The sequence below is a fragment of the Synchiropus splendidus genome, chromosome 19, assembly GCF_027744825.2.
Source record: "Synchiropus splendidus isolate RoL2022-P1 chromosome 19, RoL_Sspl_1.0, whole genome shotgun sequence".
Taxonomy (NCBI): domain Eukaryota; kingdom Metazoa; phylum Chordata; class Actinopteri; order Syngnathiformes; family Callionymidae; genus Synchiropus; species Synchiropus splendidus.
Window position 1 is genome coordinate 5,834,174 of NC_071352.1, and position 14,217 is coordinate 5,848,390.

General features: G+C 40.9%; 1 protein-coding gene across 4 annotated transcripts in view; it reads right to left on the reverse strand.

The window, feature by feature from the left end:
• cep112 (centrosomal protein 112) overlaps positions 1–14,217 on the reverse strand; it is a 62,005-nt gene that overhangs the window by 12,508 nt on the left and 35,280 nt on the right. For all 4 annotated transcript variants that reach the window (XM_053852651.1, XM_053852652.1, XM_053852650.1 and 1 more), the window contains exons 21-23: positions 13,401–13,631; positions 5,268–5,330; positions 1,424–1,573 (exon numbers count right to left, since the gene is read on the reverse strand). In XM_053852651.1, the coding sequence (XP_053708626.1) occupies positions 1,424–1,573; positions 5,268–5,330; positions 13,401–13,631 (444 nt within the window). The remainder of the gene's footprint in view (positions 1–1,423; positions 1,574–5,267; positions 5,331–13,400; positions 13,632–14,217) is intronic.

The window sequence follows — 14,217 nt, forward strand, 5'->3', positions numbered from 1 at the left end:
ACTTCATTCTTAAGCCCATTTTCATGGAGTCAACCTCTAACCTCCAGATGTTCTTGAGTAGTAAGGTAGTTGTACATATTTGCTTGTGTTTGATTCTTGCATAATGACAGACATTACATAAATAAGATTGTATCTCGGAGAGATCAATGGAATGGAGATTATTTGCCTTCATACTTCTGCTTTTTCATAATTCCCACGTTTTACGTGTCACAACATATGGTGAAATGCGTTGCCACATAAAAACAATTCCAACCAACCTTTGACTTGAAAGATTAATTCTAGAATCCAATATCGAGAATGAAGATTCAGGGAAGTCCTGTTAGACTTAATTTTTGACCTGAATGATGCACTGCGTACTTTAGCATTGCACAAGTCCAACAACTGCGCAACCTACATGATGAAATGCGAAGACAACATATGAAGACGAAACATGCAGTAACATTTTTAATTATTCTGATGCAAATACCAACAAGATATCAATATATTTTCTTATAATATTGTCCACAATTTATGTAAAAATACCACTAAAGCTGACATTTAAACTTATCCTTTTATTCCACTCTACAGTTTTACCATGAAAAATGTCTCACCTCTCCAATTTAAAAAGTACTTTCACGTTCCCAAACTCTGCAGTTGTTATGGCCTCTATGCTATAAACTCATATCTTAAATTGAGTGTTGTGTTAGCTAAATAGAACATGCATAGCTGTTTTTTAAAAGTGCTTGAATTGCATTTTATTTTTATATGTACGTCTTGCTCTATATAAAAATTAAAACTGTATAAACTGTGGTTTCTGCTTTCAAAGCTTCATGAATGGCAAGTTTGTGTATTTTTTTTCAAGTATGACATAAATGTTTTCTTCAATATGTGCAAGCAATATTGCCATGACAATATTTCACAATGTCTCGTTGTGCAAAAATGTACGAAAATTGGTGGCTTTGGTCAAAGAGACGTATAACTAAGCGTACAGTGGGCAGGATCTAAGGGCCTAAAAAGAAAAGCGGCTCTCGACACAGACTTACAGACTGGCTTCCTTACTATATGAGGCAGCTGTAACCACAGTCGGACATGGTTATGTTTGGAAAAATGTTGCACTCCCAGACACAACAACTCTTTATTTAGTGGGCCCCACCCAATCATCTCATACTGCGTTTTAGTCTGGGTTCTATGGCAGGCGGCAGCATGAAAGAGAAACCTAAAGTACAGTAGTTGGTTAGAAAACTGAAAAACCAAAGTCAATGTGCAATGTAAATATTGCATTTTTAGACAACGTATTAAAATGCAAAAACGTTTCTTTGTTCGTGTCATGTGCTTTACACTGGTACATAAGAGACATATATGTTTGAGGAATCAGTTGAACTTCATATGGAATTTCAAGGAAATCAACACCAAGTTATTGTGAAATGTATGTCGACACACCGACCTGATAAGCCTGATCAGCCCTCTGGATTAATTCTGCTCTCTCCTGATCCCAGCGGATGTGGGCGTCCTCCAGTCGCTGCTTCATTGTCTCCTGCACCCTGATAGATTCCTCTTTAGATTCACAGATGGAGTTTTGTAGTTCTGCGACAACCTGTGTAAACACAAGGGAAAACAATTAAATAGTGGAATGAGATAAAAGACAACACATGACTTTTTAGATTTAGGAAGTTATATTCCATTCATCTAATGATTTCACGAATGCATCAGCATAGTTGGAGTAGGCACCACACAGAAAACGTCTTATAAAAATGTAATATAAACACTGAGGACTCAGACCAAGCTGTAACATTCTCCTTGAAAAACAGCTTTCCCAGAGATTCATGTCTTGCGTATTTTTGAGACAAGAAAAAAGACAGAGAGAAGAGAAAGTACAAAGAAAAAGAGGAAATAGAGGCAAAAAATAGGCAGGAAGGGGGAAAAAAAACTTCCTTTTTGAAGAGCAGAGTGACTTTGTATTGGTGAACTTGCGGTGCACACTAAGATGAAAAGGCTCTGCTTCGGCTTTGAAATCCTCCAGTCAAAATTAACATTCTATTTAAGACACTGTCAGGGAAAAGCAGAGAAAAGATGAGAGGGGGGGTAAAAAAAAAAAAGACAGAGGTGGGTGTGGGGCAGGGCCGCTGCTGGCTTTGGGCTAGACAGATAATTGTTTACTGTGTGAAAACTCTAGAGAACTAGCCCTGCTGGAATCAGCACAGTGTGGGAGTTTGGGAGTGAAAAGATGGGAGAGAGATTAAGCTTTTCTGTCACCGGAAACACCACATGAATGGCACAATATTACAGAAACATAATTTCTCCTTGTAATTATTTGCACTATAGATTCCTGTCTGAGCTGAGTCTCTAACCCTGTGGCATGGACCAGTGAAATTTTGTGTGTAATTTTATGGTAAAACCTGTCAACATGAGGTAAGGGGAATGTATCAAAGATTATTATGAATAACGAATTAACAGGGTGGTGATCTATGAAACTGTGGTAAGAAGTATGTTCTGTTGCATCTGTTGCTTTGCAACCAAAGGTAAGGTAAGGTAAGGTAAGGTAAGGTAACTTTATTGTCAAACATGCTACAGTACGAGACATATAGCATGGATGAAATATCTGGTAACTTCAAGCTCTGCAATTGTCTTTTTGGTGATCCATATTTTCAGAATTTCAGATGGGATAGTCGCAACACAGGCAGACTTTGAACCAGAGAGTTAAAAATGGATGTGAAATGGTGATGAGTTGACCCTGCCTTTGAACAATATGAAATGGATACCACTGTCTTCAAAAAAAGGCTTTTCCCTAACAATATCGCCAGAAAATGAATTTTAGATTCTTACCTAAACTTCATTTACATGTTGCCAGGTTTGTATGACCAAACTATTGTAAATGACTTGAACACAGGCATCCTATAATTATATACAAGGTATAGAATAAGAGATGCCTGAACACCTCAAATGTTTATTTATTTTTTAACTTGATTTAAAGATTTCATATTGACAAGATTCCATCTGATAATTTGATCTGTTTTGCCACTAAATTCTGAATCTGGATGTTCTCTTCTTTCTCAAGGAATGAGAGAAACCTCCTCTGAGATGCCATGTTTGTTATGTTGCGGTAGTCGGACAAATCTTGTTCGTGGTATTAAGGCTGGGTGTTGAACTCAATTGGGCATGAGGCAGAAACGCTAAACATCTGTGGGCGAAAATCTCAGTTGATCATCTCTGACTGGTTGGGGGTTATCAAATTGAATCCACTAATGAGTTTAATTCTGAAGAAATACACATATTTAAAGCTCTTGTAGGCACGTAAAATGACTTGCTGGCCTTGACTTAGCTCCTGGGCCTTGAGTTAGACACATGTCCACTCTTAACCATCATCTGATGGATCCCCAAACTGCTTGGATTGTTTTGAACATTCCAAGAGGCATTTGTCTCAAACAGAAACTGTACAGAAATGAAGTGCTACATGGTTATACATCATTTATCTGAATCATGCAGCTAATCAGTGCGCCTCCGATGATGACTACAGCTACTCCTAGCGTTGGCTGCTCCGGGATAAAAGACATCATCTCCCACCAGCACGGTGAACACCGCCCACTGCATGCTCATTACTAAGTGAGCGGGCCTGTAAGGTTCACAGGTCACCCAGGAGGACCACTCACAGCCAGACGCTTAACACACAGATTAGATAGGAGAGGCACTAATTAGCTGTAAGCATGGGAGTGAATGAGAACGGATGAGTGAGAGAGACAAAGGAGAGACACACAAGGACGATGTGTTTGTGTGTGCGTTCATGCGTGGTGTTTTACCATTAACATATCGCCTCTCCAGTCCCCTTAGGATAATGTACAGCGTGGTATGTTTTTAATTGGCCTATTAAGCGTATAGTTTAGCTCACTGGTGACGCTCCTGTCAGACACAGAGGGGTTAACAACTGAGATTAGCTCCTGAGGTTCTAAAGCCTCTTGTTTGGATTGAACCGAGTCGCCCCGAGTGGTCGTCAACAGGAACCCACCTTTTAAAAGAAAGCCTGCCATGCTCGCGGCAAATCGACCACATTAACCACACACATTTAACTATACACTCTGCAACTCCATTGCACAATGCGAAACAACATCTCTCACACCAGATAGTGTGATGTTCGCTGAACAGACGCCAGCTTTGTGTTCCCAAAACAGAGGATTAATCACTTGTTGCCTTTGTCTGTGTGGCGCAAAAAGCAGCAAACATGGCTGAACTTTTGCACAGCATCAGACTTCTTTTGAAGTGAATCGTTGTGTAACCTAATAAGCTCCCGTTTTCTCCCAACATCTGCTTGTCAACCCAGCTTTCAACTCTGTGTCTTTGCCAGCCGACCCAGAATAGGGGGATTTAAAAAGTAAGAAGAAAGGAAAAACAACAAACCCCATGTTTAAACAATGTCTTTGGGTAACAAGGTGCAATTACGGTCAGATGAGGTGATATTTTGTTCTGCGACTCCATAACACCACTTTGTTTCAGGTTTGCAACACATTATAATGAAAAGAAACCATGCTTCAATTGCAGATTATAGTAAAACATAAGAGACTCTTATATACTATATTCTTTAAAAAAAATACTAATCATAAACACAGCATTTGATATGGCACCAGTGACATCGCTGGAGAACACTGAACAAATGATCTTAGTCCCTAGGATGGCAAAGGGAGTCTAGCCTACTAGTCGAAAACCTCATCCGAAGTGGGAAATTGTTCGAATCATTTCTAATGCCTTCTCCAGATGGAGTCACTCCTGAAGCACCAGGCACTGAAAACCCATTAACTTCAATTAACTTAACTTCAATTGCAGTGCACACAATGTCACACGGATGGGTTTTACATTCACGGCCCTGCTTTTTTGAGGATGATGTGGCTACATTTGCACCAACAGGACAAGACTGCTAATCGTAGCAGAGCATGGCATGGCCAAGGTTAGGATCAGGTCCCACTCATAGACCAAGACTCTCCTTGGTAAGCTATTTCTGTAGGCCCTCGGGCTGACCCAGGAGAGACTGTGTTCCTAGGTTGCCGGGAAAAAGTGGCTGGCTCTCTTCATTTAGAGTGCTGCCCCTTCGACCTAACCTAAGTTTAAATAAAGGGATAATGTATATCTTTCTCTTCATTTCAATCTGAGAATTCTGGTTGCATTTCTTTTAATCGTGATCATGCATGGAATTATACAGCACAAAAAGGAGAGAGCATATATATGAACTTATATCAATAATGAAAAAAAACGAGGACAAAAAACATTTCAGCAGGGTCAAATGATTTGAGGATACAGATTACCTTTGCAGACTTGGCAAGTTTCTGGCTGCACTCCTGCTCCATGTGCTTCAAACTAGAGCTGGCCTGAAATGAGAGGGCAATGAGTCTGGTGAGACAGATATACAAAATAAAATCTGGTGAGAAAGTTTCACTCATAGCACAACATGAGCGTTGACACTTCAAGTGACCTCTGCCACTGAGACGTCTGTTTCTTGAAGGAACAGACCTGTGGCAACCGTTCCTCTAACAACTTTTCACGAGTGCCAGCAGGTAGTGACTGGCATGGGGAACATTGGGCACCACTCCCCTTTGATCCCAATCCAACAATTCAACACTAAACAAGGAAGGGGGGGGGATGGGGTATTAAAATGCAACAGCCAATTAGCTATACAGAGAAAGGGAGCGACGTTAAGGATAAGCTGAGAGACACAACACGGCAAAGACATGAATGGAGAGTGTGGTTAGGGGGCTTATTGAGCACTGCTCGCCTCTTTGTTTTTGTTTCTGTATGGGAAACTGGCCAGCTGGAGGCAAAGACTGAGTTCTCTAATATAAGATCTGTCTTCATTCAACCCGCCTTGAGTTTCAGCGAGAAGCTTAACTGCGGAATGAGATAATTAGGAGTGAGGTGCAGGAATCCAATGGACATCTCAATGAGTGTGTGTGATTGGGATTGGACTATAGCTACTGTATTAGCAGTTGTTCAACGGTCCATTTTTCTGTGGTATGGGTTTGATAATGTTAGTGATTATTGCCACTACGCCCACCACTCACAGAAGCACCTCTGCCACGTCGAGCACCATCTTTAGCAAACTTGGTGGCAAAAGAAAGCCAAAAAAAGCAACAACCTAGTTTTGTCCAGTATCGTGGAAACGTACTTCAATCCAAAACACATCTCAATTTGATCCTGTAAAAAAAAAAATCTGAATAATCTCGATAGTAAATGCCAAATGACATAGTAAACAACAATTTTGAATAGCAAAGTTGTTGTAGTAGCAAATCAGGAACAAAATATTGTCTGGAAAAAATAGGATGAAGTTCCCAAGGGGGCAGCAAAAGAAAGTGCAATGCTAGCAGGACATCTAGCAATCACATAAAAAAAGTGAAACAAATAACAAAATGCTGTACTGTAAGAAAAGAGTATCCCACTCAGACACTCACTCTTTACAGTCCCGACAGCAGGTGACAGATGAGTCACTGACAAACACGGTTTCATTGAAGCGATCCTTCACAACTATCAACACTGGATTTGGACTCTGCACCCCATCCAAACACTTCCTGGCAAACACAACCGTCCGTTTAAAGCGGACACACCTGTCACCAGGGAAACATCGGCCCATCACCAAGGATACACAGGGCTGTCTTTTTTACTCCAGACTCTCTTTCCTCCCCAGGGGCCCAATAGCAGCTGATGAAAGAGCCGAGAGACAAAGACGGCTATAATGCAGTAGAAACAACAGAGAACAGACATTTGTTGACGTTACTCTTTCAGCAACAACAAAATTGAGTAAACTTGGAACAATATGACACCTGTCATTGGATGTGTAAAAGAAAATCTTTCTATTAAGAGCAGTGCAATGACATACTTCACACTTCCACTGAGAACAAGAGAATTAACATGTTGCTAGACTTCCAAATACAATAAAGGCATCTGGACTGTAACTGTTACAACAATGCCAAGACCGTGATGATGAACTTTAAGAAGACTACAGAAAGTTAGACAGGAGTCATAAGCTATTTTACGTTTTATTATGTTTCATATTGATAACATACATAATAAATAATTTCCTGCCAGGCTGCATCACAATAAACATCTCACCATCATTTAATTGAAAGTGTAGGGAACCATGGTGACATATGGTGGTATCTACATGCAAACATGCTCAGATGTTTCATTAAAACATAAGGCGTTAGCTACTATATAATTCCCTTTTTACCACCAGTTACTCAGGGGAAAAGCGTGGGAGGAATTAGACAATATGATGAATTATAAACACCTATCTAAACATACATGAAAACCTGCACTGAACGATGACAGATGAAGAAGGGATAGGACAAGCAAGAAGTAGCTCAACTCTACAGTGAGACAAATTAAAAGACTGGCCATATGTATATTTCTCCCAGCATGTATGTGTGTGTGTGTGTGTGTGTGAGAGAGAGAGTGTGAGGGAGTGAGGGCTTTCAAAGAGACTACCTGGGCCCTGCCAAAGGCATTTTTGTGCTGAAGGCACTTTGAGGCTGTATCAGGCTCTTCAATCGCCTCTTAATCCTAGTGGTGTGGAGAGCGGCTGCTTTGAAGTGTGTATGTGTGTGTAAGATGTGCGTGTGTAAGAGAGAGTGGAAGTGGATCTGAAAGCAAAGCATGCACCGCTTACGAGAACTTAATTAATAATCTGTAGCCGGATTCAGGCCAAACACACACGTGCACATGCACGCACTCCAAGGCCAAATATGAACCAAGATCAAGAGTTTGACACGCAAGAAGGTACAAAAAAAAACAAAAAACACTTTGTCTAGTTAATCATTCAAAGATAATTCTAGGGCAGGAAATGAACAAATATATCTTTATGTAAGTTGTCTTACCACAAGACACATCTGAGAGAATCAGAGATAGTACTTCCCGATTTTGTTGTTTTGGGCAGGATATTGCCTCCATATGGCATTTTTCTGCGATATGTTTCCAATCATCTCACAGCTGAAGAGCAATTATGGTTTTTCAGCATCGCCTAAGAGCTGAACTTTAGAACAATGTAGCACAAACCTTATTTGGCACAGTGATGTTCGCTTAAGGCGTCAACAGAAAGTTAAAGTGAAAGGTGAAATGTGTCCACTACAGCCCACCTGCCTGTGATAGTTTACAAGTACGCTAAACCAAAGACTGCATCAGTCGTGGTGTATGTTATTTTACTCAATAAATAAAGACCTTAATTATCATACATTAGTAATGGCACCCATTTGTAACACTCACATGTCATTACCACATTGGCTGAACACCACTAGACTTCCAACTTAGTTCAGATATAACAACAGCCAGCTTTACTTGAAAAATAGGTCTGACTGCTCTGATACCGCTAAGCGATGGGACAAACTGCTTCACTGAGTCAACAGAAAAACTTCAGCAATGTAACAGTCAATTGGGCCAAGAATTAGGGTGCAGTGTTTTGGGGGGAATTCAAAACGGAAACGACAAGATTTACCTTTCCTTGGAAACAATTACAATGATATCTTGAAAGTAAGCCAAAAAGTATCGGACTCCTAACTGTAAGTGGGTCATTTTTCTTAAAAAGGATAAATTAGGAAGGGGAGGAAAGTTGAGCAAGGCGAGGGCAAATTGTTAGGATGCCCAATCAGGTCAGTTAACTACAAGAGGCCAGATGCCGCTTAAAATCACTGTCTTCTCTGTTGCTCTTGTCGTTCCACAGTTACGTGGAACACCTAATAACGGCTCAACTTTATCCTCTGTTCACACAGTCGGTTGTTATGCTAACACAGCACGTAGTGTGAGCATGTGCTATTCCATCGCTTCCGTTTGTAGCTAGACATCACCACCCATAACAACAAGGTGGTAGTTGAAGGTGGTATTCATCCTTTTAACCAATTTTTAATTCAATTACGACACAACAATGACTTTTTTTCCACTGCCAGAACTTCATAGGCCTTCAAAATGATCCACCCCTTCGACTCTTATGACAATTTGACTTCAATCTACCAGCTAGGTAGAGCAGGGAGATGTTATTTGTTCGTTTGTTGGTAATCATTGCTGTCTTACTGTGCTCGCCTGTGTACTGCAGTGTGCACGGCAGAGAGCTGATGCTGTAATGACAAGAGGCTTTATTTCCATTTCACAGTTTGCCATCACTGCTTGACAGTTGTGATTCTTTTCATCCCTCCTGCACTGTGTCAGTGCAGCATTTGTACTCCTCACAGAAGAAGGAGTGCATCATGGGCAGGCGGAGGCAGGCAGGCCACCGTAAATGGACATCACACACAACTTGCCAACAATTAGAAACTCAACCAGCCAGTTCAAGATATCAGAAAATCAATTACAGCCATTACCATCAGTGCAATACTATACATCTAACCTACTTCCCACAACCCACAAGTTTATCTGAGGATGAGTATAGCTGATAATCAATCATAGACTCAAGCTGAATAGGCAAACAAAGCTAAAAATATTATAGCTCATCTCACACGGGCAGCTTGTGTGTACTTTTCCCAAACTTAATTAAAATGAGAACTTCATTCCAGATGACAGAAACCCTTCTTCAAAGGATGAAAAGTTCTTTGAAACATTAAGTGAACTTTGATTGAACTGTGACAAAATTCTGTCTTCCTACGTACGTTGAACTCGCTTCCTCTATATTTATGCCTCCATTTCTCCTTTGATTAATAAATCTGCCTGATGTTGAGATGTAGGATGATTCCGAGTTGAATTAGGAACTTATCCCAAAAACAGAGCCTGACATCATGGTGTCCCATTTAAACTCCACATCAAACCAAACTGTAATCTATAGCGTGCCACAAGATGGAAGCTGCCTGATGCCATGTTTTAATGCGATTGAGAAAGTGTGTCGTTTCCCTCCCTCCTCTTGGATGACTTCAAAAAGTGAGCAAGGGAGCCGTGTGATGTTTTTTTGGGATGGCAGAGCCTTTACTTTGACTCTTTCATCTACTGGGTGACTCACTCACTCTCTTTCTCTGCCGCGGGCCCGATGGTGCACTGAGGAAACGAGCTTTGATAGTCTTGCGCATGAGCACACACATCAACGCCAAACATATGTTTAATACAGTGACAGGAAAACAATCCCTGCGCATCGAAACAATGACGCAAACATACGAAAAAGCATTCACAGACACAAATAAACTCCCTAACAAAACCGGAGCCAGAGCCTGACCTCTTTCTTCCCCTAAGATCTCCTGCTACACTTGCCCGTGCTCTCAGCTTCAGATTGAGCTGAAAACTCTTTGATCATTCTTTAGTCAGTGTTTCCCTCTAATCCATGACTAACTGAATAATGTGATTTCATGTATCTGCAAACGGCAGAAGACAAACCGAATAAATAAAGCTGAGACAAGGGGCGAGTACAACAATGACAACATGCTCGTGCCCCACCTTCTGGTTGAGGGTGAGAATGGTATGCTGACTAGTCTGGAATTTCATGTACCAGGGCAGTCAAGGTTACAGGAGGACAGGGAGGGATTGACATGGGGAATATTTGCCTGTGTTTAGCAGTAAAACAGACTTGTGTCTTCACTGACTTGTGTTTTCACATGAAAGACATTTTGGGGGGGCAGATGTGTTTTTAAAACTGACCTGTCTCAAGCATATTTTGAGGATACATGTAGTAAAAAAGTCAGTGATTAGAGTTCACTATTATCATTTTCAAAGGAAAGATTTGGTATCACAATCAAAATCATTTGCTTGAGACCTAAATTATTTTAGAATATGGTTCTTGTCAGTGCCTTAACAGTGTGGGTGTGCCTACACTAGGAATTTGATCCCCTACCCATTTGACGGGGTGATTTGTGTTATTGTCTGTGTATAGCAAACTGTGAATCATAATGACAGTGCAACCTTGCTGTCAGCCCTCCTTAACATTTGTTCAGCTAGTGAGGGTGTCTTCGTTGTGCTATTCTTTGGTTCCTCCAGAGAAGGGACAGTGTAATGACTAACCCACCAACGTGAGGAAAATAATCCTGGCTAGAACTCTAATACGTACGGTTTCTACGTCACAAAATTCCCCCTATTTTGCAGGGCAACCCCTTGAATGAAAGAAGAATGATTGCACTTGATGTGACCTCAGCCAGACCCAGAAAGTTTGAGGTTGCAAAGCCTGATCGATTTCTTGATACCTGAATTAATTCTATGAAGAAATGCAGCAGCATGATGGCTGCTATTTTCTAAGAAACTAGCTCATTTCTGATACTTATACTTAAATAAATCTCCAGTAAATTGTGGATCTTTGCTTTGTAAAACTGCTAAATGTGGTTAAAGATGCACAGACAAACCTGTAGAAGTAGTTTTTTTATAAAGCACGGCCCTTTTGTCCGACAGTTGAACAACAACAAAAAGTGAAGACAGATGGAACTTAAAACGAGGGAACGCAGAGCATATGTGCACTGCAAACACATTGCGATCACACCCATGCACATATTGTTTCAGACCAAGTTTACACAACTAATCTCTAAAAAGTACAAAGCGCTGCAGTTGACTTCAGTAAATATAAACTGCAGGTTCCAGACACCTTTCATTTCCTATCAACCCTGAGGCGTTTGCTTTTATCTCAGACTACCTTATACCCCAAATATTGACAAACAGGTGGGGTAAGTACAGTGCAGTTATATCAGGTCATTCACCAAAATGTGCAAATTTGTCCTCGAACCAAATTTAAAGCATCATTTATCTTATCCTAACTGTGCTTGTTTACTAATGAGTGCCTTGCTTTAGACCCATAGGGTATGTAAATATATACAACTAAAATGTGCATACATAGTAAAATGTTGTTGATTATTTGGATTAATAAAAAATGTCACTCAAAATTTAATTATGCGATTGATCAGACAATTGAAGCCTAAGGAATAACTGCCAATTCCAATCTAGTAATACGTCAGGTAGTGGAGTGCCGCAGGTTTCCTCCAGAAACTCTGGTTTCCTCCCACAGTCAAAACACTGGACAGATCAGATCAAGTGGTTGTCTCTCTCTATGAGCCCTGTGTTAGGCTGGTAACCTGTCCATGCTGTCACTTTCCCTTACCCTAAGTATTAATGGAATATGACTAAAGGATATGATGAAAACACTACGAGTAGTACAACACGAGTAACAGGAGTGAGTGAGTGGTAGTAAGAGTATAGTATTTTAAAACTGCTGTGAAAAACTTTTTGGGGAAACACTCATTTTCTCGGTTGGCACAGCTGGAAAATGGAAACTGTGGGGAATGACAGAAATATATAGACAGTTGAGTTGTGGAGGAGAATAAAAAAAGTCAGATAAGGTTTTGGAGGTAAGAGACAGGATTTGTGCCCACAGTAGTCTGGAGATGAGGCGTCTATCAGGCACAGAGGCGGCTTCACAGGCCCCTCAGTGGGGCTGAGAGATTGGGAGGTCTGGGAACGTATGTTCACTCACACTCACAATCTACAAAGACAAACTTAAATAGAAATATGAATCCCTTTGCGATACACCTTCTCTCCTGCCATCCTGCTTCAACTTTATTTTTACGGTAACTGAAATTTATGGGACCATCTAAAAGTTTAATTGAATCTCTTCTGATATTCCCTCTCACCGCCCAACACCTCTGTCTTGCTACTCCCAAAACGTTCAGCAAACTGCCTTTATCACTCCCTTCTCTCTGTCTCGCCGCGATCTTAAACGCATGCGTCTTTGATGGGAATCCATTCATGGACTTAATGGATTTCTGTGGGCTTTTTTTCTGGTGGGGATGTTTGAAAAATAAAAAAGCTGGCAAGCCCAGATTCAGCTTGGAGGAGTGCAGTGGACTGCAGAGGACAGCATTTCTGTGTGCATCAAAAGAATGAACAATTTTCAGCTTACAAAAAGATCTAGTCAATACAGATCTGAAGCCTGGCTGACTTCAATCCACAGAGACACATTCAGAAGACAAATCAAGGTGCAACAAAGTAGTAAAAGTTTTTAAGCATTTCATCTCACAAAAAAAAGAGCGGAAATGTGAAAAATCTTTTATCTGTATGAAAGAAGTGAAACTGGAACAGCAAATGTGAATCCGCTCTGAACGGATTCGTACGTATCCAGCGTAAGACCACTGCAGAAAATAATCTTCATCCATTTTAACAAGAACTGTTTTGTTCCTTTCACATACTTTGTTCGTTTCACTATCTGGTTCTGCTCGCCATATGAAGCAGAATGATTGCCTGATGCTTCTGGGGTCCCAGCATTCCAGGGTTAATGCTGCACAGCTGGTGTTGGATGGCGTCTAATAAAAAGGTCTGTCTTTGATGATCATGTTCTGATCAACACCACATTGGGTCTGCTTCCTGCTAAATAAGTTGCTAAAAGTGCTAGAGGACCATACTGTTGGCAAATAAAAAAAATATCATAAATACAAGTTGTTGTTTTGGCTCATAGGGACACTTCTGATGCAGGATTATCATCAAATCAAACAAATGGAACCTACCGCCTCCTTAATAGCTTGCTCTTCATTCTGGTGTCTTCTCTGGAGGTCATTGCAAATGTATTCCAGGTCCAAACGCTGGCGCTCCATTGCGGCCTCTTTGTCCAAAAGGGCTGTTTGCGCTTCCTCCTCATGGCGTGCTGTCATCTCTGCCAACTGCTGTTCATGCTGGAGTTTGGCAACCTCAAAGTCTTCACGGAGACTTGATAACTGAGCTTCCAAGTCCAAAATTGTCTACAAAGATCAAGACATAAAGTTTATTAGGTGTTTGCCATGGACTAGAGGTGATCTGGTACATTAAGAGAGTTCATTCATAATCTATCTCTTTAAATATTGACACTGTAATGCAGTGAGCAATGGAAGTCGGATGAAAGTGGACCAAATGAATCATAGATGGATATCCATTCCACTCGTAAAAAGATCCTGAATTCTGATGGTCAACACCCACTGAGAACAAATTTGAATTGCTGAACTGTGCAGCTCATGAATGTGTTCAAGAGAGCGACTGGTTGAAAGGATATAATAGTTAATGTGAAGAGAGAAGATGTTCAGAAGGGTTCACAAGTTCAGGCTGTGATGGTGACTGCACATGTGGTGCTTCATTCCCACAGCCTGAGAGAGGCCAATATCCCCACACTCTAAACGTACCCACTTGCACACCTATATTGCACACAGGCCACAGATATTGCACATCCTCATTACTTTGGTTGATACAGTCGCTTTATTTCTAACTTCGGTTTGCACCGCATGCTCCTCTCTTGCCTCCCCCCTCCCACGCCTCAAAATCCTGGGCATCCCAGGACAACACCATGCTAAGGCA